Consider the following 26725-nt stretch of genomic DNA (forward strand, 5'->3'; position numbering starts at 1 on the left):
CTGGAATGGCAACTTTGGAATTACGTTTTACTTCTTCTCCCATTGTTTTTGTCCCAAAGTCCTACTTTGCCTCAGGACCCAAGGCAGTTGGCAACCTCTGTGAGCCTTCATGTCTTCAATGTATAAAACCAGGTCAATAATACCTGGGATTGCAGTGAGAATATAGGAGATAAAGTTTATAAGCACTTGGTGCTGTTCCTGGCGCACAGTAAGCATTTGAATGTCACTTTTTTACTCAGAGACAACATTTGCATCCCATTGCCTGATGTATCAAATGCAAACTTGTGTCTGGCTTTCAAACCCTCCTTAGATATGGCTGAGCCTCCACCTAACTTATATTATTACTTGCCTTACCTGGCATATAAACTTTCTTCTTTCTCTCTGTCTCCTGGGATATATATACACCTTTCTTTTCCTGTCCTCTTCACTAGTCACTTCACTAGCTTAAGTTCAGTCTTCTCCATGAAGTCATTTCCAGTTCATTAAACTCACATTGTTCCTTTCCTTCTTTGAACTCCTGTTACAGTTATAAGTATTACATTGGTTTGACACTTCACAAATTCTTTCACATACGCTAGACTTCTCTTTCCATCTAGATTCTAAGTTCCTTGAGAAGACAAATCATGTCTTACTCTTTCTCCTGTATCTCCCACAGAGGATCTAACAGAGTATGAAGAGCTCATGGCAAGTGTTCAACAAATTCTTGTTGCCTGATAGAGGAACATAAAGCTCTTAAGAACTCCTTACAAAATTGTATAGGGCTTTATGTTTCACAGGGTGCTTTCGTAACGTTGTTAATACTTAATCCATGTAATAGTTACAGAAAATAGCTATAGCAAGTGTTATCCTCATTTTCTAAGTAATCAAACAATTTAAGTTACAGTATGACTTACGCAAGGTCTCCTGGTAAATAGCATCACTGACTACTCCCAACCCCCACCAAAGATTTCCAGAACAATCTTTTTAAATCAAAGATGGGATGATGTCACTGCCCTGTGTAAAACCTTCCAATTTACTTAGAATGAAATTCTACCCACCCCTCACCCCATACACACACACACACACACACACAATTGATCTCCCCACCTCACCCAGCGTGTCGCTAGCCTAGGGCCTGCACTTGAATATTTGACCCCTGGACCCTCACGAAGCTGTCCTTCTTGCTGTTGAAGTCTCAGTTCAAACATCCCCTCCTCAGTGAGGAAGTCACTCCCATCTAAATTAACTCTCTTCCCCAGGAAATAGCTATGGCAAGTGTTGTCCTGATTTTCTAAGTAATAACACTGAGTTTAAGTGACCCTGGGGCTTACGCAAGGTCTCTTGGTAAATAGTATCATTGACTCTACTCCCAACCCCCACCATTCAGTCCATTCTCTGTAAGACTTCCAGAATAATCTTCATGTCATCCTCGTTTATTTTCTTTGTGGCATTTATAATCTCAAATTATCTTCCTCATTTTTTTGTTAGTTGTACATTGTCTCTCCTCACTAGACTGTAGGTCCTCTGAGAGCTGGGTTTGATTGTCCTATTCACATCTGTACTCCAGTTCTAATAGAGAGCCTGACACACGATAAGCTCTTAATAAGTATTTGTTGAATAAAGTAGCTGAGCCAAAACCAGACAAAAATCATGAGTCTTTTGAGTCCTAATCCAGTGTACTTCCTACCATTCCATTTATCCTGCCTTTCATGAGTGCACTTATGCCTTTGGAACTACAATAAGAATTGATGTTCAGAATAATGACATTAACTGTGCTGTAGGATTCTCTATTATCAAAGAAAAATTCATTCAGTTCAATAAACTAAACTAATTAAAGCAGGGATGTCATGGTATATTATTATATTATATTAATACATTTAGAAAGATTTCCAACTGAAAAGACTTTCTGCTTTTTCTTTAGTTAACCAAAAAATTAAATTAACCCAGAGCTCTTCATTCCCCAAAAGTCCTTGTTAATTAGGATTGTTCTATAAATCTCTATTATTAGCAGAATTTGTCATTTGTTTCGTTACCCTGTTTATGAAGCCAGTCTGAGCAGGGCGTCTTTGCTCATATCCTAGTATGTGTATCCTAGTGAAAAGAAAAGCATTTCCTAGATTCTCTTATTTTCCCCTCTTCTTTGACACTGGCGTGTTTCATGCTGTTTGTATAACAACTTCGTTTCCTTGTGTCAGTTCCCTATATAATGCAGGACTTATACATTGACTTGGCTATTAAGTAAATAGATTTAGGGTCTATTTAAAATAAAAGCATTAGTACTTTGCAACATTGCTTATGATAACAAGACTGAAAACAAGCTAAAAGTCCATCAATACAGGACTACTTAAATAAATTGTAGTATATGTATACAGTGAACTACCATGCAGCAATAAAGAAAGAGAAAAAGGGACATTCTCTGTTTACCAACATAGTAAGATCTCCAAGTAAAAAAACATGGTCCAGTGCAGCTTGCATACTATGATACATTTTTTGTTTTTGGTTTTTGTTTTTCTTTAAAAAAAAAAAAAAAAAAGGACAAAAGTAAGGATGTATTTTGCTTTTATTTACACAGAGAAATTCTGGAAGGTTATACAGGAACGCAATAACAGTGATAACCAGATTGGAAAATAGTAGGACTAGAAACTGAATGAATGGGAGATAAAGGGTGAGAAGAAGTTTTTGTATAACATGCCTTTTCTTTTTTTTTTTGCACTGTATGTATATTTTATCTATTCAAAAGGTTAAATTGAATTTAAACAAGCACAACTAAAAGCAATATTTGATTCTGAAAAAAAATATTTGATTCTGGACTTGATCTGTATGGGATGAACAAAATTGCTGTAGAAGACATTAGGCCAATTAGCAAAATTGGAATATGGAGTATAGATTAGATAAGATAACAATATTGTTTTCTAATATATAAACTATGCCATGGTTACCTGAAAGAATATCTTTGTTCTTAGGAAATACACACTGAATTATTAAGGAGCCAAGGACGTAATATATGCAACTTATACTCAAATGGCTTGAAAACATAAATAATAATATGTATATGTATATGGGAGGAATGATAAATAAATTGTGGGGAATTGTTAAAAACTGGTATATCTGGATAAACGCTATATGGAAGTTCTCTATATTTTTCTTCAGACTTTTCTGTTAATTTAAAATGATCTCCAAAGAAAAAGGTTAATATAAAACAAACAAAAACATTAGTGCACTGCAAATTACCTCAGTGTAAGGAATGGCCAAGGTACAGGAGTCTCTTTAAAGAACCTTAAGAGTTCTGGGTTTTATCTGGTCATGCTTTTTCTTTCTGGTGAAGTGTCTGCCATCACGTTTCTGTCTTTTCCGTGCCTGGTGATGCTTAGTCAGAGGCTGGCAGCGGTGGTGATTACAGTCTACCTTGAAAAACAGCTGCCTATCTGCCTCTCACCTGCTATATATCTTCTTCCGTTACATCTTCTCTACAGTTGGGCGGTGACATCAATAAAACAGTGACAACACATGATATTTTAAAATAACCTTCAACAAAGTTTTCTAAGGATATTAGTTACCATGAGGTAGTGTGTCCACAGTGCTAAAATATATAGTGAATTTAGTAGCCATAAGGCTACAGAAACATTTAATTTAGTTGTTTGGCATTGAGTGACTGAATTTATTATTTTTCAGTTAGACATGTGTCATTTTTATGAAGTAACCATCTCTACTATAGTTTACTTAGCATTATAGCTGTGTAATGATGTTTGATTCTAGGCAGACTGGCCTCCGAAGTGATTAGGTAGTAAATTTTATGTCATAATAACGTGAAGAGGAAATTATTTGTTTGTATAAACTGTCCAGAGAATGTTTGAATTTTACTGTAAGTAAGCTAAATTCCATTGTTCTGGATGAAGATACCCTGAGGGGCTTATGTATCCAATAAATAATACCAAACAAATCTGATATCAACTGAATTGTTAGTGTTTGTTTCCTGTCCATTTGGGGAAGTTCATGATTTTGTGGTGTCATAGAAATCTGGAAAATAGCAATAATAATCATTCCCAATCCTTTTCCTTCTCACTTTACAAAACATTTGGGAAGAAATGAGAAACAATGACTCTGTCTCATCTTAATCTCTTAAGTAGAATTACTTCATCAGAACTAACAGTGTCATTTTTCTACAACTGAGGCAGAAAACTCTGTTTGTTACTTGTTCCCACAACTCCTCCAGACCCACTTCACACCTAAGCAAACTAGGTCCCACTGCGACTCATTTGAGTGTCTTGGGCCTCATTGGCTAAGTAATGCCCATGCCTGTAAGTGTGTCTTAAGATTTAGTGAGGTATTCATACGTTCGTACAGTAAATTATCTAGAAGGCTAGGGAATAGTAATGCTCGTGAATACTGTTTAGTTAGTTGTATAGGTTTTGTTTTTGTTTTTTAATAGCTCTGTAAACCAGTTTGGGTCATCACATTTCAAAAAAATCAGAGTGTACCAAAAATATAATTGAACTTAAATATAATTGTACATTATTGAATCCTTTTTTCAATGATTTAGAACACATTTCAGGAACTTGTAAATGTTCAGGGTCATTATATTGAAAGGAGTTCTTATACTATAGCTGTAGATACGAAAGATAATACAGGCTGGACTATGTCTATGCTGACTTATGACAGCTCTTTTACAGTCTTGATATTTTTATATGTTTATGTGTATTAATAAGTACAAAAGGTGGAAAATAATTCTACTTTACGTTTTAGGAAACTGAACTTCATAAGATACATAAGGATAAAGCATCTCAAGGATCCATATATCCAGGGGGGGGGAAATGGAGTAAAACTGCATTCATTTAGAATTTTCAGTAATTAAGACCAACAAGTCATGATTCTTAAGAACAAAGTTCAAAATAATCTCTCCCATTCTGAATTAGGTCCTATTTATAAATAAAGATTTATTCAGCCAAAAATCAATAACTTTTTTAGACAAAGAACTCAAATAATTATCTCTAATTGTGGCTTATTTACCATTCATATATAATCATTTTCAAATCTGTAATCTAGTAATTGATTCTTATATTCTTACATTACCTAGAATGTTTTATAGACATGTTATTACATAAGGTGACCCTATTATAAATGGTAATGATGTCATTAACTTAGCTAGTTTTACTTATTTAGTGCCTGTTTCTTCTTAGTTTATAGTTGTTAATTCCCTTTATAGTAGACTTGTACTTGGAAGTAAAACCAGATTTCTTTATAAATATTTATGGTACAGATCTTTTCCTAAATCAGACTGTAGCCCTTTCCTAATTATTTCCAATAAAGTCTACTTACATCTTTTTATTTGTTTGTTTTTGGCCTGTGTAGCAATGGGTACTACATCCTCCCTAGAAAATTTAATCCTAGATATCTATGTCTTAACTTCCAATTAATCGAAATCTTGTTAACTGCCATGTAGGTTCTGGTGTTACAAAGTGTGGAAAGTTAGTTATTTTAAAGAGTTTAAGTAGATGCTTCTGGTATGGAGTCTTAGCATCTGCGGTCATGTGGTCAAAAGGGATCATTAAGTGAATGAGTCTACTTCTTGAATTCCAGGAGGATCTTTTTTTTCATTATCATTTCTATGCTTGTCTCTTGTTGCAAGTATTCATTAGTAGCAGGTAGCAGAAGGCCCACAGAACATGCTTTTTGAGATTCCTAGGTTCTCTATTAAGACCTTATGGTTCTCAAGTACTCTTTTACCCTTCCTCTTGATCTTAGGTGAGATTGAAGTTTACAAGTCTTTGACCACATCTGTCCCCAGGAGGGATGCAAATTTGTGCTTTCAGAAGTTCCAGCCCCCCAATAAAAAGCACTATCCAATCTTTTGCAGATGTCCCATAGGCCAGATTTCATCACAAATAACTCCATTCCACTGTCATGTGCCAAGTCTAAAGTGCTGGATTAGGTTACTCTGTAGTCAAAACAACCAAGGCCTGGTCCAGACTGCTGTAAGACAAGAGGCCATCGCACTGTCCGTTTTGTTCTGCCTAGGCATTCCGCGGTGGCTTTCCCTTTTGCTACTTAACAGTTAAAGGAAGTAGTGACTCCTTAGTAAAAAGTAAACAGATTAGGTTATTTGTAATAAGCCAACTAAACTCAGTAATCCTTCACATTGGCATGAAGTACCGTAACAGAACAGTAGTTATATTTTTATTGTGCCCTTGTGATTTTTGGTAGAGAAACACCCAAGAGAAATCATTATTTATATACTTTTAATGTACAGCTCTTTTGCTGTATCCAAGATGTCACTGCAGTCAGGCTTGAAACTTTATATTAGACATCCATGATCCAGTCCTTACAACCATTTCCTTTGGCTCATAGTTTCTGTATAAGTATTTGTACCGTTCAAAAAGGTACAAATAGTCGTTTCCCCCACACATGTGAACTGCCTACGTCTTACTCTTAACAAAACACATACAGCATCTGTGTGTTGAAAATGAGCAAACAAGCATTGCCTACACATTACTTAGCACCTTGGTTCCCAAGTGCTCATGTACAGATATATGGAGTTCATGTTCTGTCTCGCTCTTTGAATGATGAATGATGTAGGAGCTTCGGCTTTACGGAGTGAATTTGGGTATTGAGTATTACAAAGAGAAGTCAGTCTGCCTTTCTTTGGCTCTAATTGCAGAGAGTGAAGTCACCGCTTTTGCTGTCTTGGATCAGGACCAGAAGGAAATTGTTGATACCAACGGAGCTGGAGATGCATTTGTTGGAGGTACAGACTCATTTATTTTATACTTACTTATAATTTAAACATTTCCTTTAACCCTTGTCTCTACTACCTCGACAAGATTTATGAATTTAATAACTTTTAATTTCTTCTTTTAAATAATTAACTCCTAATGTTCTTTCCATATTCTATCATTTTGAGTACTAAGAGGGTATTTTACTACAGGAAAAATCTGTGGGTTTGGCTTAAAGATAATTTGCTATTATGCTCTACCCCAGTCATTTTCACAAGATTAATTGTCTTTCAGAATATTGCATAAACAAGCTACATCAAATACAGTATATAGCATATTCATAACCCTTCAGGCTTAAATGTTAACACGTTCTTTAAAACAAGTTGTGGTGAATATTAAACAGTATGCTAATAACTAAGGATGACGTCTTTGGATTATATCATTTGGTTAAAACATCTGTTTCTAACACAGTAGTTGGATGTTTACTGTATTAGGAAGGGTTAAGTTTTTGTCTGGTTCATGCTCTATAAGAACTGGCACAATTTATAAGGACTAAATCATTTTTGGAATGAGCACTCAAAAACAAAACCAGGACAATTAGGAGCTTCTTGGCTTGATGACTTAAATTAATCTAAAACCTGGTTCAAAGGTTCTTTTCATATGTCTAAACTCCCAGTTAAGTGTCGTTAAGTTGGGTTATGATCTCTGGAAAGCTTTAGATTCATGAATGATAACCGAGAAGAGTCCCTCCTGATCCCTGTTTATTTCCCATAACATCAAGGATGACAAATTAAAAAAGGCCAATGGAGCTAGCTATTGCCCTCCTTTCCTTGGAAAATGATTTGAATCATGGGATTATGTGATGGTTCTAACTTAGTATTGTTTAAAATATTTGTTTGTTTGTTTATTTTGATGATCATTTTCGCCAACATAAATTTTTCATATTTCTTTCTTTGAAACTATTCCTGCTTAGTCTTAAATTAGCTGTTAACCATTAGACTGGGGGCATGCTCCATGCCCTATTCTTTGGTAAGAGTACACACCACAGATTACATTCTACTTGACGGTCATGCTTGCATCTTTTATTTCTTTGCTCTGAAAGCTTTCAGCATTGATTATTTTGCAGCTCTTTTTTCCTATTCCATACTGCTTCAGAACTGTAAATCCATGTAGGCTAAAAATATCTTATTCAGAATTGGGCCAAATCCTGTAATATGTTAAGGAAACACTAGTGATTTCCTGGTTAGAAATTGGTTAAACCAGGAATCTTAGTATAGAAACTCTTCAACTTGTTTCCTCTGTGTGCCTTTTTAAGGAAAATAAAACAGTAAATATTCTATTTCTTTGATATTTAGTATGGTACTTGGTGAGTGTATCTTAGATATCAGCCACTACCTCTGGCCCTCAGGCCCTGAGCTACCTGGCCCTGCAACACCAGATTCCCTTACAGACGCCTAACTATCTGTATTGCTTCTAGTACTAGGTAAGAACATACAGACTTTTTTGAGGGAGATGGAAGAGGAAGTCATTCTTAGGATACTGAAGTAGAAACAGCTAGCTACCCATTTGTATTGTAGTTAAGGTGATAAATGAACTACCTCATCAAAGAATTTGGGTTCTTTGTTACAGGATTTTCAGCCTCTTTTGTTTTCTCACTCTACTTACATAGCCTCATTATATGTTTATTGTTGGAGTACAGTGAGGTCAGTAGAAAGGAAGAGTATGGAACAGGGATCCATAGATTTTTCGTAAAGGGCCAGATAGTGAATATTTTAGGCTTTGCAAGCCATATATTTATATGGGTTCTAGTACATATTCTTCTCGTTTTGCTTGCTTGCTTGCTTGTTTTTTGTTTTGTTTTTGGTTTTTTACAATACTCTGAAAATGTAAAAACCTTTCTTAGCTCTCCAGACGTACAAAAAACGCCACCGGCTAGATTTGGCCCTCAGTCTATAGTTTGCCAACCCATTGTGTAATACATGGCAGCTTCCTCGCTTTCTTCACTTCCATCATACCCTAGATCCAAACACTGGATTTCACTACACACTGTCAAAATCAGTATAAATAAAGTGGAAGGCAGGTTGAAACTACGCAAGACTTTCCTGGTAATAACCTCCGTTCGGTAGCCATTTTTCTCACTTTAGCCCTGCTCTGATCAGTTCCCACCATAATGAGATCTTGAAAGACTGAGTCATGCAATGAGATGAATACTCTGATGTCACCTTAGCAGTGGAATACTCACGTTAGCATGTTCAGCACATTCTGCCTGTGTAAGTCAAGCTACATAGTAAGAGCAATAGGTGACATTTGTCTAGCACCCATTAGCCAATCGATATCTTAGGTACTTTACATATATTCGCTCCTTTAATGTTCATAAAAGCTCCTTGACATAGGTTATCTTTAACTGCATTTTACTGATGAGAAAACTGAGACATAGAGGGGTTAGGTAGCTTACCCAGAGTCTCATAAGCCAGAAAGTAGCTTCAAACCAGTCAGTCTGGTTCCAGAGTCAGTGTTCTACTTCACTGCACTATACTGCTTCTCTGCACTTTCAGGGAAATCTCATCATTAGGACTGAGAAGCACAGACCATCCTTACTAACAAAAGCTAGTTTTGCCAAAGAGAATCTTCCTATTATCTGAATAAATGACTTCATTTATTGAACAGGAGCTTTTGTTATCTTATAGGAGTCTCAGGACGCTAAGGTAAGACTATTGCAGAAAAGAAAGAGAAAGTGAAAGGGAAGAGAATCGAAGAACTGTAGTCCCCAGTGAGTTTGAACCCGGAGCTTTTTGCTAAGCAGTAGAATTGATTGCACTACAGAGATACAGAAAGCCAGGTCATAAACTTGCTTGGTCAGCATGGAATCCAGATACAGAGTTATATGAATCAACTGTTTAACAGCACCAGGCTGATGCATCCATCTTACAACAGAGGTGGTCTTGTTAGTTGGAAATACTCAAAAAGCCGTTGGTTAAAACCCCCTACTCCCATCTCCACAGCAAGGAAGGCCTTTCTCCTAGGATTTGAAATACTCCAGCTGGTGAAGCATACTCCTCTACCTTGAAAATGAATGGAGAGACAATGGCAACTTTTACATTTACTATGTAGTTTCTTTTTCTTTGCTTTATTGCCTGATTAACATATCTCTTTGTTGATTGACACATTCTATCTTTAGATAGTTAATATATTCCTCCTATGACTTTCAAGTTTTGTTAGCTTATGAGTATTTCTGTCTTTTGTGACTTTGCATAACTGTATTTCAGTCCCAATTTCAAGTTCTTGGATAAAGCATCACTTCAGCTACCATATGCTAATTACAGATCTCAGTACCAGAGTGCCATGTGTTCTTATTAGCCACATAGATATATATGGCTGCATCATAGATTTTCACATATAATTTTAAAATGAGTATCTCAAATGTACATAAATTTGTAGTTCCATCTCAAGGGTTTAGTGACAGTGACAAATCCCTTCAGCCTCTACAAGCATACCTCCTTGTTCTATTTGGAGATCTTAAGCACTTGGTAACATTTGCTCTTTATTTGTCACTAGCCAGCCCTCATGGTACTACCCTTTTCACATTCTTCCTCAAAAGCCCAAGTGCTACGATTGTACCCTTGGAAATGGAGACAATTCTGTAATCTCTAAATGTGATTTCCTAATTTCCCAGGTCAGGAGAAAATTTCTTCCTGTTGTCCTGCTGTGCTTTGTCACAGCAGGTCTGCCTTTTCATTTGGAACCCTCTTTGTCACTGCCATAGTAACAAATGGAAACATTGAGAACATTTTGTGACAGGCACTGTCATTGTTCCCAGTGAAATCTCTTCCCAGTAAATGAAACTGAGGGGGAAAAAATCATAACAAATAACATGAAAGGAGACCTAATCAATATGTTCCCAGTAAGCTGTCAATACCAGCCTGTGTTAATCTAAGATGATTGAGTTGTATGTTTTATGGCAGCCGTAGGAATATGGACTAGACCTACAAATCATCTTTAGACTAAAAGTGAGTACACCTTTGACAGATTATACCCAGGCACATAGATAAAACTCTCAGATAAAAGACTAGAGACCTTAACCAAGGACCAATATTCTTAGGATTTAAAAAGCTTCATTAAATGTGGTTAATAGCATACATAGCTGAGAATGGTTAGATAGTAAAGTAACTGCTGCCTCTAATACTTTTTATTTTCAAATTTCTCATAACTTTAGCAGGGAAACTGTATTACTGTAAAAGATACTACCTACAATATGCAAATGATTCTTAAAGCCACTTAGCAATCACAGTGTAAATAATTATTCTATTTCCCATCTAATAAAAGGAACATTAGTTTTATTTTCTAATTTGTGTTCAGAAAATAACTTTGGTTAAAAAAGAAAAAGAAAAAAAAAGATTTAAGTTTCCAGACCAGGGATTTTGCTTCCTTTTCATGTAGCACCTCTCTCTACTTCTGATCGCCATGGAGATTCTCTAAATTATCTTCATATTTTCTATTCTCACCTTGTTTGTTGGTTCCCAGACATTTGTAGCTTGCTGTCCCATTCTTACTTGCTGCTTCATTGTGCTGTGCAAAGAAGTGGTGCAGAATTCTTGTGATATTTTTTTCTGTACCACCTCCTTCCTTTGCTATCCCAACACAGAAGACTAGAAAATAACATGGTGAGTGTTAAATATATCATTTCTCACACTTCTTCACTCCAACACCAAAACCTTCATATGACCCACCATATGCAGAGGCTTTCCTTACTGGTGACCAAGATGAGCTACACACTCCTACCCCACCCCACAGCAACAAGATTTTGTCTTTTAACTCTAATAGGACATCTTCATGTTCTGTTTCCTAAGTGGCAGTTTTCCTGAAAACCATCAAATGACTTGGTCATTAGGAATATGAAATTCACCACAGATAGCAGCTCAAGTTCATGCAGGGAGGAAGAGAATAGAGATTCACACCTTACACACTCAAAGGATGCTTGATGACATGCTCTTCTAGTGTTACACATCCAGAGATTTAGATAAGCCAACGTTGGACCAGAACCACAATTCAGGAACCTTGCCTAAGAGTATTTAAGACTATGCTGGTTAAAAGAGGAAAAGATGATACTCAAGCCATGACAATAAAGAGAAATAACTTTGACTCACATGGAATACAGGATTTTAGAGTGAAGTCTGAAATTTCTCATAAACATTACTGTTCCCTCAAAGATCTAGTAACCTGGATGGCCTACTTCTAGAAGCAATTATAAATAGATAATGGAGTTCAAAGAACTTTATCTTCTGGAGATTTGGATAAGACAGAGACAATCTGAACCATGTAGGTTATCAAACCTCGAAGCTCAAATATGAACCTTAAGTTCCTATGTTTGAAGATAATTGAGAAATGTTTATGCCAGGAAAATAATGTTGATATTTATATGACTTTATTGAGTTGCAGAGGGCCAAAAGAAATGTCATAAGCAAAGTTTCTTAAGTTAATTTTCTTAGAATTTCAGCATGACATATATGTGTATCGGTTTCTTGGCCAGGAATATTTGTGAGTCAAATGGAACTAACTGGAATCCAATACTGTTCCCAGCTGCTATTACTAAATGGATTTGGTCAATTTTTACCTATCTGTCTGATTCATACAACACATATCTGTTAGCTTTTGCTGCATAACAGACCATCCCCAAATTTTAGTGACCTGAAACAAAACCTGTTCAGCTCCACAAATCTGTGGATTGGCCTCTGGGCCTAGGCTCAGCTGGACAGTTCCTCTGGCCGCAGAGTTTCGAGAGATTAAGTAATTTTCCCAAGGTCACAGTGAAAACCAGGATTCAAACACAAAAGTTTGACCCCAGAGCTCTTACCCCTAATCGTTGTGTTATACTGTGTTCCATTAGTATGTGTATATCATCTTACCTTCCCTTCCAAGTGAGGAGAAATAGCCAAAGTGGTTTTCTAAACACTAGTCTTTAGACCCGTGTCAGTCTATGACCTAATAGAGATTTCATCAGTCAATTAATAGCAAAATGAAAAAATTTAGGAGCAGTATAGCAAGTTTTCATACAGTTAAATGTATTGAATTTTAAATTTTGTCTCAGTGATGTTTGAATTTGTTACAGGGAGCCTTTGTTGGCTTTGTAATTAATGTAATCAAAAAATGAAATCACATATTGGTAATGCTGATGCATACATAGCCTGACCCACCCTGGGACCTAGCAGAATTCTTAGCAGTGGTAAATAACTCATTAGAAACAACTTTCCAAACTATATGAAACTTTGTATGAAATGTAACCTCTGATGTTGTAAGGCTGTTTACTATCAACTGAGGTCTGAATAAAACAAACAAAAATTAGCAACATGATTACTAAATTCACAACTATTCTCACTTCAGATATATAAGTTCCCAAACGTGGGGTGTGAAGACAGGCTCTTTATTTTTCATTTAATTATCCAGTTATCATTGACATTTTATAGTTAAGATTTGTATGTTTTATTTCTAGCCCATGAAATAGATGGCAAATTAAAACCAGTTTCCGTGGTCAAATGCTCTTAAAATTTTAGAAACACTGCTGTAAGGAATTGTCAGTTGATCAAACACAGGTTTTTGAATAGAGTTAAATAGTAACAAAATTAGTTACCTTGCTAATCAATTAGGTCATAAATAAGCTCACATAAGTAAGCTTTTCGATATTCCAGCATCTGTCTATCTTTTCCTTATTCCAGCATCTATGACTTTGTCCTGATGAGTCTTTTTTTTTTAACTAGTATATTGCTTAAAATGTTAGTACCAAAAGGGAGTATTTTTAAACATCACATTTTCAGGTTTTTGTACTGTTTTTAGTAGTGACACTATTTTCAAATGAGATCTTATGTGAATCAGAATGAAATGAGATTAAACAAATCCCCATTTGGCTCTATCCACATTTTATTTGGTGGCTCATAAAGCAACTCCCTGGAATGAATTGATGTTAGGTGTGAAAACCATGTTCTGTTCAAAAGTCCCCATTTGATGGATGAGGAAAGTGAGGCCCAAAGAAAGGGAGCTATTGGTAAATATGCAATACTAGAAGTCAGATCACCTGACTCATTAATTCATGATCCAGTAATTACATATGTTCATAACCCAAATGAAAGTTGTCAGTTAAGCAATCTGTTATATAGGCCTCTTGGAAATATACAGGTCAAGAGTCAATATCCCAAATGGATAGAAGCCTTTGATGTAGTTTTTCTTGGCATGTGGGTATCCAAGATGTTTGACTTAAACAATAAACAGAAGCATATGCTAAAATTTTATTTTGGGAACCACATCAAGAGATCACACGTTAGGTTTCAAATTCAAATTCTAACCTGATCTTGTTCATTTTTGTTCCGTGCGGAGGAATGATCTTTAAAGCAGTATTTTGAAAGGATCTAGAGTGGAAGGGCACCATATCTATATGAGTAAAATAAAACATACTGCTTAGTGGTACTCTTCAGGAGCTTCTCTCCTGAATTGGGGGCATTTAAAAGTTTCTTTTCTTTTATTTGCTTTTTTTTTTTTTTTTTTTTTTTTTTTTTCCTTTTTTAAAGTTAAAATGCAATGGCCCACACCATGTTAATAGAATTTGACAGGTTTCCATTTTTAACCACCAGAAAGAGGAAATAAGTTATCCTCATAGGTATAGCACTGACCACTTGCCTATATATTACATAGTATGACTCAATTGCTGACTTTGTGTGAGAGGGTGCGTTGTGCAGAGCTATTGTGGAAGAACCTTTGCTCCGAATTGACTTCCTGTCCATGTCAGTCACGGCACCATCTGACACCACTTAGGCTTTGGTTTTCATTATGCAAATGCCTGCTAGGTCAGACCTTACCCTGGCAGGCATGGCAGCTTTTTAAGTTATTTCCAAATTTAATGTTTGTTGATTTCCTTTTTCCAGAAAAATCTCTGTTGTTTAACATACAGGTCACAAGTTGTTATTTGAGTTCATGACAGGTTGGTAGTCAATGTGAAGTCAAAGCAAAACAAAACAAAAATTTACTAACTAGACTACATAGAAAATGAAAAAAAAGAAAAAGTTTACATCTGAGAACTTTTCAGCAGGGGGAAACCATTACTTTGTCACATCTGGGTAGTCTAAGCTAGCCAAATTGAAGTGGGAATTTCCTGCCAGATGTTAGTTCTTTGAGCGACCTGTGAACATCTAAAAGAGAGTATATGTGTTCTTATTGGATAGAGCTATAGCCACTGTTGGGGCTTGCTCCTAATAGGTAGCAGGCATTTTTATGTACTACCACCAGTCAGGATAGTACCACAGCCCATCTAAAAGCTAACACTGTTTGCTCTGGTAAAATGCATAAATATGGAAGGTCCAACATCAGGTCTCACCGATATTATAGCAAGAGTGACCCTGCATTGAAATGACCTCTCAAATGTAGATGACAGCAATTTTGTTTCATCAATGGAAGGTGAGACTGAACCACCACAGTTATTCCAGATAACTTGAATAATCATTTTATAAAGTCAGTGAAGACCGAGGTAGGTCTCTAACTTATGAAGGAAACTAAAGAATCTGAAATGGCAGGGAATATACCAAGTATTTACATCAGCTTCCTATTCCAGATACGCATGGGAATTAGGAAGCAAAAATTTCATTCAGAAGAGCTGTGCACACCAAGTAGAAATGCTGTATCCAGTTGAGACAAGAAACATTTTTAAGAGAAGAAAAAAAGACTTTTCACATGATCTCACTGTTTTTGTCATCCTCTGTAAGGGAAAATATTGACATTTACCAGACTGTTTGCTTCAGCTTTCTGATCTCCTGCAGTTTATTTTTATAACAGCCTTATCGATGGGCCTCTTACCCAGCTCTCTAGGTTTAACTGAGTTGAGTCAATTTGTTACCACAGCTTCAAGTAGCTGTTACAGAACAAGCAAGTCATCCTAATAAAGCTGTAAACGTGTTTACTCAAACAGAGTATTGATTTTACTTGGAGAGGGAGAAGCCGGTGGTTAGCACAGTGTCAGGGTGGATGAATTTCACTGCAGTTTTTCATTGTCATCTGTCATGGCTGTGAAGTACTAAGTAAAGCCATCAGAGGATAATTAGAAGTACCAGAAATTTAGCCCCTAAAATCTGTTAACCTCTTGGGAGTTTTGTAGCTTAATTAGCTTTTGTTAAAAATTTCCTGTAGTAATAATAGTCAAGCATTTTTAATGGTCCTTTCAGGTAGAGCAAGATTTCAAGGTTGTCATTTGTTAAATACTGTATGGATTTAATGGCTAAAGGTTTTTCAGACTTTCTCTCACTCTAGTAATTAGGCTAACACTAGAACACAATGTAAAGAGACAGTGGTCTTGTGCTTATACCATCAGAACTACATGCCTTTTCTGAAAAATCAATTTTTAAGGAAATTGTAAAGCAATTATAAAATATTTAAAACACATGTCTTTGTAGAAAAAATACCTGGTTCGCATCTTTATTAGACTTACATATTTTTTGTACCACAACATGACCTAGACACCTAAAGGTATCAATGCCATCCTTGTGTCTAAATACCTTCGTTTACTAAAGAAGAATCTAAAATACTCTAACCTGCTGTAAGTTAGCCATCATCTTAAAGATAAAAGTTGATGTACATCTGTGCAAAAGACGAGGGTCAGACTAAGGGTTGCTTATCTTCTACAGAAACTGAATTAGCTATTGAACTTGACAAAAGGTATTCATATAAACACTATCTGCCCTCTTGCAAATGGGTAGAAAAACGTCATAGTTGGAAAAAAAAATCACTCACCTAGGATGATGAACACAAAGCTGAAAATGTATTAAACATAAGTTTGACCATCATATTTAAAATTAGTCTTCTCCTCATATCAACAATTATTTCTTTACTCAGTGCCTTACAGTAAACTTCATGTGCCTTCTTTCACTACTGCCCCTGCCTGCTTCAATGACTATTAAAAATGATGATATCTGAGGGATAACCAATTCTAAAGCCTAGAAGTAACAGACTCTGTAAAAAAGGACAGTGAAAGATGGGGGGTCCGGAAGGGGTGGTTCTTTGCCTTTGAAATGCCATGTAAGCCAAATCCTACCCTGAGTTAAATCCTTAAGCCATGCAGTAGCAGGTTGTAAAACTTTGTGACATAATGGGGCACCACCAGACCTCTTTCTTTTAATTTTTCAGAAGGTGGAGGAGGAAATTGGTTTTTCACAGTTGTATTTGGATCTTTATGCTGTATTAAAGTATTCAAAGAGAGTCAAAGGTAAAAGAAAGGATATGGATTTATGATTATAATAGATCATCCTGTTTTTTATATGTGCATTTCAAAATCCCCACAATACAGTAATTCATTTTGATCTATTCCATTTTCTTAAGAATGACAACTACGTGAGGGAGCTCGTAGGCACGGAAGGCAAAGTAACACATAGTGAGGCAGCCATACTTTGGCTTGAAAGCACTGTTTCATCTGACTCCTTTGGTCAAAAGGAACAGAAACCCATTTCATCTAGCTTAGGATAAGAAAAAAAATTTTTTTTTTGGTAAGGAAGCACACAAGCAGTAAGGGAAACATTATAACATAGTGGTTAAGACAGTGGATCAAAACAGGAGGGTTTGCATCCTGGAAATGTCTTTTAACTAGTTGTGGGACGATGGACAAGTTACTTAATTAACATCTCTAAGCTTCAGTTTCCTTATCAGTAAAAACGAGGATAATGAGTATGTACCTCATTTGGGTTATTACGAAAGATAAATGAAATATGTTTGTAAAGCACAGTGCCTGACACCCACATACCGTGTTTCCCCGAAAATAAGACCTAACCGGAAAATAAGCCTTAGCATGATTTTTCAGGATGCTCATAATATAAAATACACCCTACCATATTTTCCCGAAAATAAGACCGGGTCTTATATTAATTTTTGCTCCAAAAGACGCATTAGGGATTATTTTATATTACAAGCATCCTGAAAAATCATGCTACGGCTTATTTTCCAGTTAGGTCTTATTTTCTGGGAAACACAGTAAGGATTCATTACGTGTTACCTATTGTAAAAGGAATCTCAAACAGGAGCCACAACTGGACAAGTTTTCACTGAGAGTGGAGCCGGATGGTGATTCTAGATTGAAATTATTCTAGAGACCCCCCAACAGCGGATATTCGTGGATCTTCACCCCAGTGCTTATACATTACTATTTCTCAGCTACATTGCATGTCGGCTTCTTCCTACTTCACAGTCAGCTTCCTGGTCTTTCTTTGCTTTCATTATGGCTCCTGAAAGAGAACACTGGTAAGATCCGTTCATAAGTAGGACACTGGGAGAACCATAAGTTGTTTGCCCTTGGGCAACATGCCCTCACCTTGGTCCAATTAGTAGTAAGGGTTGATTTACAGGGACAAAAAGGATTAGCTGACCCCCTCAGCAATGCTGGAGGGGAGGTGATTTTTCTCAAAAGGGTTATAGATGGGTGGTTTCTAGGAACTTGCATGTCTGCTTGTGTTGTCTGCATCCTTTGCCTCACACTTACGGTTCTAAAAATGTTCCCTACCACATGATCCATCTATATCACACAATGCGTGGAACATCAAGCACCCTATATCTCAAGCTAGAAACCTAAGAGTCATTCTTGATGCCTTCCTTTCCCTCTGTCTCGGTTTTAAGGACGTATTTCATATCTTATCTCAAATCCATCTACTTTTCTGCCATAACTGTAGCTCAGTCCTGTTTTCTACTTTCTGTAGTAGCTTCCTAACTGATCTCCATACTTAAACTCTTTCTTGCATCCATTCCATGTTCTACACAGTAGCCAAAATAATCATTTTAGGAAGAAATTGAACTACTTCATTCCCCTGCTTACAACCCTTCAGTGGCTTATAGTTGCACTATAAGCAAATCTGAAAATCTAAACTCCTGTTATGGTCTAAATGACCTATATGATCTTCTGTCCCTGCAAATGTATTTCATGCCTCTCCCACCTTTGCTTGCGTGCTTTGGCGATACTGGTCTTCTTTCAGGCCTTAGCTACTTTGCACATGGAGTTCCCTTTGCCCAGAATGCTCTTCCCCTGTTCCTTACATCGCTATATCTTTCTCAGCCTCAGCCTCAACTTAGAAGTCACCTCTTCTCCAATCATCCTAAATAACATGGGTCCCTTCACTAGTATTCTCTACTGCTGTACACAGTCCTTTTTCTTAATAGCACTTGATACTCTAGAATTGCCTTATTTACTTATTATCTTAGTTATCTTAATTACTAATTTATCACTTGCTTTTTTTTTTATCTTCCCCATTAAAAATATAAGCTTTAAGAGATCAGGGAATGTAGGTGTCTTATTCACCAATGTATCCCCAGAAACCAACACAGTGACAGGCATAGAGTAGATACTGAGTCAATATTACTTGTATGAAAGAATAAATAAATAAATCACATTCCCAGCTGCAAACTTGCCCCTACCATCAAATAAAAACCGTACTAGTCAGTATATCTAAGAAATTGGTTCTTGAAGGATTTTGTCAGAAAGGGTGAAGTGAGTCAGGAAAGAGCAGAGCAGGCCACCTTGATTTAAGGTTAACCCATGCTAGCTTATATATGTGGCTAATCCAGTGACATGACTGATCACAGATACCTCTCCTTACTGTTATTTAAAACAGGTAAATATGAGGAGAACGTAAGTGTTAGGAAAGGAGGCAGCATCTAATATCCATTGTGCTAAGTACGTGGAGTACACATATGAAAACTAATTCTCCAGATCATAATTCTGAACATCAGTTCCTGCTATAATAGGCAGTGGTAGACAGGGCAGGGGCTCCAATTGAGATTTCACAGAATATATTGAGATTAACCAGTAGATCTCTAAATGTAGTTTGCCGGAATGGCCAGTGGCAAGTCAAGAGCATCAAATAACAGCACCCATGGCCTGTCCAATCTAGAAGCTTTACTGCTATTCCTCCGCGACAGGTGAAACTGGGGTAGAAAGTAGATCCTCTACAGAGAAGGCCGTTCTCATCTCTGGTGACGAGCACTTGGTGGGAACTCATGCTGGGACACACCCCAGGTTTCATTTTCCATGTAGCTTCCTAAGCTTCAAGGCACAATTCTTAACTTTTTAGCATTCATCAGCACCCACATCAGATCACTAAATCTGTTTATTCTCCTCCCTAAACTTATTGTCTGTCACCTAGGACAGTGGTTCTCCAATGAGGATGCATCCAAATCACCTGGAGGACTTGTTAAAAGACAAGTTGTGGGCCCATCCTCAGAGTTTCTGATGTGTTAGCTCTGGGGGAGGGCGTGGGTGGTGCCAAAGCTGCTGGTCCAGGGACCATTCTTTGAGACACAGTCCTAGAATATGGCAGTCGTCTCCTCTCACCTCTCTGCCAATAACCTCTTTCTTGGTAAGTTCATGCTCCACACTTCTGCCAGGATTATTTTTAAAGTACTTCTGTGCCTTTCTCTCTCTTATAACCGTAAAATCCTTAAAGACAAACACTATGTTTTATCTCTAGAATCCTTTGATGTCTAGCACAGTACCTACTGACAGGAGGCAGTCAATAGCTGTTGATTGAATAAATCAGAGTACTTTGATAACATCTAGGTTTTTACTTTCTTTTCATTTGCTTCTTATAATAAATATCCAGTATGAGTGGTAGTGACATGAGTCTGATAAATTGAGAATTCAGATTAGTCAGAGTTTTAACTGATATCTTATTCTTTTTCCTAAAGCAGCTACAGGTAATAAGAAATACAGCCTTAAAAATAACGTCTTTAAGTTGACTTTCTCGTGTGCCACGTGGCAGCGTGTATCTGATAACTATTGGTATAAAAGGTAGAGTAGGCCAGTCTAAGAGAGCACATAAATGATCACTAAAGAGTCACTACCTAAGAAAGATGGAAAATAAACAAAGGATTGGAAAATCAAATTGACCCAGAAATGACAGAGCAGATTTTTTACAGGAGGAATATAGAATTCAGAACTGGTAGTGGCTGCAAAATATTATATCAGGTTTGCTTTAATTACGTGGTAATGCCTCTGAGAACAAAGGTAATTACATGATAACTCATGTTACTATCCCACATTATCTCTTAATAACTATGTAATTAACTTGTCACTACTATACAGCGTGTAGTTTGATATTACTCAAGTATAAAGAACATTGATAACTTAAATGAATGAGCTGGGGTGGGGCGAGGGATAGAAACAGTAGGGAAATCACAGTATTAGAACAATCAGGATGCAAATGATTCATTAGATCATCGACCCAGTCCTCTAGGATCTGAGCCAAAGCCGTGGAGAATACCAACAGAGTCTGAAGTGAATCATTTAAAGAAGAGAAATATCCCAATGGAAAAAGAGTTAAAAGTTGTCATCAGTTTACAAAAAGAAGAAATACAAATGGCCAGTAGGCATAGGAACAAAAACAGTTTTCAACCTCCCTAATAAACAAATACCTGTAAATTAGAACAGGATTTTACCTTTCACTTTTCAGATTATCAAACAGAGTAAGATTTGTTTGCAAAGAAGTTTGGCAATATGGACATAAAGCCTTAAAAATGATTAATTACCTTTAAGAAAATTTACCCTACGGAAATTTAAAATATGCACAATGAAGAATGTTATAAAGATATTCGTCATAGTGTTATAGTAGTAAAAAAATTAGAAAGAACCTAAATATCCAATAATAGGATTATGTAAATTATGCTGCATCCACATTTAAAAAGCATGGTCTCTAAGAATATTTAAAGATGTGGGAAAATGCTCCTTCATATACTTTTCATTGCAGAAATAATATCTGTAAGTAGTAGAAAATACAACAGTACAAAAAGGATGTGTATATATATTAGAAGTGTGTGTGTATCTGTGTGTGTGTATAGAAAATGAAAAGTAAACATTTCTCCTACCTCAATCCTCTAATTCCCCTCCCTGAGGAGCTTTGGTTACTAGTTTCTATTGAATCATCCAGAAATATTCTGTGTCTGTAGTTTATGTGTGTGTGTGTGTGTATCCCAGTTTTTCACACACATATCCCAGTTTTTCATAAAATGAGAGTATACTGTGCTAACTGTACTGTACCCTTGATTTTTCATTTACTCATATCTTGGAGATTATTTTACAGTATCACATTAAGATCTACCTCATTCTGGTTAACTGCTTTATATCATTCCATTACATGGATTTACTTGGGTCCCTTCTTCAAATTGTTGGACTCTTTTTTTTCTACCATAAATTATATAACTTTTATAAGGAGAAATGTGGTAGACATTACCTTAACCAAGTGATCAAATGTAGCATCACCAAGGATGAGACAAACCAACACTGTGTATCCCCTGGTTGGATACCCTAAGGACACAGCATCACTTCTGTGATACTTCCACCAAAATTGTTAAACCTGAATCTAATCATGAGGAAACATTAGACAAAGCGAAATTGAGAAACATTATGCAAAATAACTTGTAAGACTCTTTAAAATTGCCAAAGTTTTGAAATGCAGCTGCGGCAGGGGGACTTTTCTAGATTAAAGGAGACAAAGAGAACATGACAACTAAATGGAACCTGGAATAAATTCTGGAGCAGAAAAAAAAATCTATAAGGGCCATTACTGGGATAATCGGGAATATTTTAATATGGACTATAAGATAATAGTATAGTATTAATATTAAATTCGTCCTTTTTATTACAAACAATGCTGCAATGAATGTCCTTGGACATATGCTTTTGTGCACATATATGTACATATGTGGCTTAGAGGCCACTTCCAGTTCTTACAGGTGGAATTGTTGGGCTGAAAGCTGTGTGCACTTATAATTTTGATAGATACTATCAAAGTGCCATTCAAGTGGAGTTCTAATTTACACTCCAGTATACAAGAATGTTCACGTCTCTTTGATAATACAGTATATGAAATGTGTGTGTGTGTGTGTGTGTGTAGTGTGTGTAGTGTGTGTGTGTGTGTGTATATATATATATTTTAAAGATTTTATTGGGGAAGGGGAACAGGACTTTATGGGGACAGTGTGTACTTCCAGGACTTTTTTTTTTCCAAGTCAAGTTGTTGTCCTTTCAATCCTAGTTGTGGAGGGCGCAGCTCAGCTCCAGGTCCAGTTGCTGTTGCTAGTTGCAGGGGGCACAGACCACCATCCCTTGCGGGAGTCGAACCGGCACAAGTCAAACCTTGTGGTTGAGAGCCCACACTCCAACCAACTGAGCCATCCGGGAGGCAGCTCAGCTCAAGGTGCCGTGTTCAATCTTAGTTGCTGCCCACCATCCCGTGCGGGACTCAAGGAACTGAACTGGCAACCTTGTGGTTGAGAGCCCACTGGCCCATGTGGGAATCGAACCGGCAGCCTTCAGAGTTAGGAGCATGGAGCTCCAACTGCCTAAGCCACTGGGACGGCCAGTCATTATCTTTGCTAATCTCTTAAGTAAAAAATGGTATCACATTGTTTAGATAACATATTAAGTGAAAAAAGCAGGCTACAACACCTGTAGTATGATACTGAGATATACGAGTATATATGTATATTATATATACACTATTTATTACACAGAAGCACACATATACATATATGTATACATGTGCTATGCATATATTTTCATATGTATATGAAAAGCCTGGAAGAATATACAGAGAAATGTTAAGTGTAGTTATTTTCTAATTTTTTAACAATTTGAAGTGACATTTTATGAACATAGAATAATATATTAATATAATAATAATAAAAATGAGCAGTCCTCTACTTATAACCCAGGTTGAGAAATACAACATTTATAAATACCTTTGAAGCCTCTATACCCCACCCCAATTAAGTCCTCCTGCACTAGAAGTCACTATTTCCTGATTACTGTTTTCTTACTTTTCTTTTAAATTTACCACATATTTATGTCTTCCTAAACAATGTGAGAACTCACCTGTGTTCACATAGATAGCAATAATTCATTCAGTTTCATGGTTGTAATATGCTAGAATGAATCCAGTTTGTGTTGATGGATACTGGAGTTGTTTGTAGCTCTTCACTGTTATTACCAATGTGGCTACAAACAACCGTGTGTCCTAGGGGTGCAGGAGTTTTTCTCGGATGTACACCTAGCTGTGGACAATGCTTAGTCAACTTTATTAGGTAATGCCAAATCGTTTACCTAATTCACTGTACCAGTTTAAAACTCCTGTCACCCTGTATAAAGATTACAAGGCATCCTCATCATCAAGTGGCATTGACAGACTTTTAAAGTTTAGTCAATCCTGTGGATTTATAGTAGAATCTCTTTTTGGTTTTAATTTGCATTTTTCCTCATTACAAATGTGGTTGAGCATCTTATGTTTTCCTTTTGAAATGCCTGTTCAAGATGTTTGCCTAGTTTTCTATTGGGTTTTTTTTTCCTTAGTTTATGAAGTATACATATTCTAGAGACTTATTCTTTATAAGTATCAGCGTAATTACAATGAAATTGGTCACATTTCTTGGAAGATTTCTCAAGGACATAAAGATCTTCACTACTTTTTTTACTCTTAATATGCAGAAAACAAACTTGATTTGTTTTTCCCTTCTCTTAAAAAGGTATATTTTGAGGAACAGAAGTTTTCATTTTAGCATCATTGAATTTTTTAATCTTTTATTTTACAGTTTGTGCTTTTTCTGTCTTATTTAAGAAATCCTCCTTACCTCTACCACATTAATATATTCCTTATTTTCTTCTAAAAGTCTTACAGTTTTGCCATTCACATTTAATTCCTTGATACAGCTGAAATTTTATTTTTAATATGAAAATTTTATTTTTAATATGGAAAAATAATTTTACTTTTCCAACTCATAACTAGTTCCCTAAACACTATTTTCTAATAAACCATCCTTTCCCTATGGATTTACAATTCTATATCTATTGTAGCTCCGTTTTCCACATTTGCATATATATGTTTTGGTACTATTCTTTTCCTTTGCACTTTTTATGTTTATCTCTGCCAATACCTCACTGTACTTAATATTATTGTTTTATAATGTGTTGAATCTGGTAAGGCAAATCTTTCCTACTTTGTTTTTCTTCAATAGGAGTGTTTTGACTATTCTTTTTTCGCTTTGCTTTTTCATACAGATTTTAGAATCAACTTGTCAGGTTCCTTGTTGAGACTTTTATTGAATTTCCTTAATCGTCTTATCGAAGAACCTGGTATATCTCTCTATTTAGGTCCTTTAGAATGGTTTTCAATAAGGTTTTATAATTCTCTTCATCAGAAACTGGCATACTTTGTGTTGCTTCTGTATCTTTTCCAATTTTTTTTATGTTGCTGTTCTATGTGTATATAGATACATATATGAATAATTTTGTATATTTCTCTTGTATCCAGCAATCTTACCAAACTCTCTTAAGTCCAACAATTCATAAAGTCTTTGGAGTTTTCTATATACAGTCCTCTTAACTGAAAATAATAACTTTTTTTTTCTTTCCTTACATTCTTAATTTTTTTAAATCATATTGCTCTTGTTGGGATGTCTGTGCTATATTAATTCTTTGTAATGGAACTATGTGTGTGTGTTCTTTACTTGTTAATTCTACTGTTTTATTTTTAACACTTTTTATACAGTTATTGGGTATTTCTTTTACAATCAGGGAAAAAAAAGAAACCTTTTCCTTGCTTTCTTAAACATAAACTAAATGGCCTTTTAGTGAAGACCTAAGAGGTCACTGTAGGTATAAGGTGCATGGTGGCCATGAAAACTGCTATTGCTTCAACTCTCCTATGTGACGTGTAACTGTTTCATAGTGTTCGTTTTCTCTGACCTTTAAATTATATGGCTGAAAAATCCATTTTCAACCCATATGCATTTGTATATATTGCCAAGTAAACAAAGTTCCATACTACCTACTAAATGTGTAATAATTTAAATTCAGTATAAAATGAGATTTCTTAAAGCAAATTATTTATATATGTGTGTATATATTCCAAAAAATGCTTTAAAATATTTTATGCTACATATACATATTGTGGTATGCTACATATTAAAGTTCTTTTGGGACTATGTAAGAACTAAAGACTTAGTCACTAAACAAAAACTTATGGCAGTATCACTGGGGAAACAGTTTGAGAATAACAAGATGCTAACTCTTGTAAAGAATGAATTATTAAAACTTCATTCTTCCATGGCGCTCTACCTGAAACTAATATAAAATAATATTGAATATCAACTATAATTTAAACATATATATATACAAATATATGTATGTATGTATATGTATATATATGTGTGTGTGTGTATATACACACACACACAGACACACACACACACATAGTCATGCGATGTAAAGTCCAGCAGAAGAAATATAGTCAGTGGTACCGTAGCAGCTACATGCGGTGTCATAGGGGTTGTAGACTGGGGGGGGGGGGGGTATCATTTTGTGAGGGGTGTAAATGTCTAATTATGTTGCTTTGTACACCTGAAACTAATAATAAAAAAATTTTTTTAAATAAGCAAATAAGGTTGAAAAAGAAGAAACCTTTTTCTGCCATAGAGAGTAATTTGGAACCTATTTTAAGAAAGAGAATGACCAATGCAGGTAGAGAAGACTTGAGTTTATTTATATGATTCATATCTCCTTTCTTGAAAGGACATTTACAAACTTGATTTAGAAGAACTAAATCAATAGAAGAACTTCTGAATGGAAAAAAAAAAGAAAAAGAAGTAAATAAAACTTTATTCTTTCAAGTTTATAGAGTCAGTGTGGCACAGCTTTCTTATTTGATGACAACCAGAAAAGCTGTCATCCTTTTTGCTGTGAATGTTCAATGAACAGTAATGGAGTTTACTGGTTGTTTAGTTCCAGCCACCATGAAAACCATTCATGAGGAACTATATATATGAAAAAGAAAAAATTTACTTATAGACAGTTCATACCCTTTTAAAATATCCCTAGCTCTTAAGTGTCTCCATTAAGCTTTCCATGTCTACTGACAATATTTCTCAAGTCTCTGTAAATGACACACTAAGAAAATTCTAACTGTTATATCTCTTCTACAGTACTATTAGATTGGTGCAAAAGTAATTGCGATTTAAAAGGTTAAAAAATTGCAAAA

The 26725-nt window shown here is 35.9% G+C and overlaps 1 protein-coding gene across 3 annotated transcripts in view; it reads left to right on the forward strand.

Moving 5' to 3' along the window:
- ADK (adenosine kinase) overlaps positions 1–26725 on the forward strand; it is a 449806-nt gene that overhangs the window by 412971 nt on the left and 10110 nt on the right. For all 3 annotated transcript variants that reach the window (XM_033130725.1, XM_033130726.1, XM_033130727.1), the window contains exon 10: positions 6635–6721. In XM_033130725.1, coding sequence (XP_032986616.1) covers positions 6635–6721 — 87 coding nt within the window. The remainder of the gene's footprint in view (positions 1–6634; positions 6722–26725) is intronic.

This window comes from Rhinolophus ferrumequinum, chromosome 16 (genome assembly GCF_004115265.2).
Source record: "Rhinolophus ferrumequinum isolate MPI-CBG mRhiFer1 chromosome 16, mRhiFer1_v1.p, whole genome shotgun sequence".
Taxonomy (NCBI): domain Eukaryota; kingdom Metazoa; phylum Chordata; class Mammalia; order Chiroptera; family Rhinolophidae; genus Rhinolophus; species Rhinolophus ferrumequinum.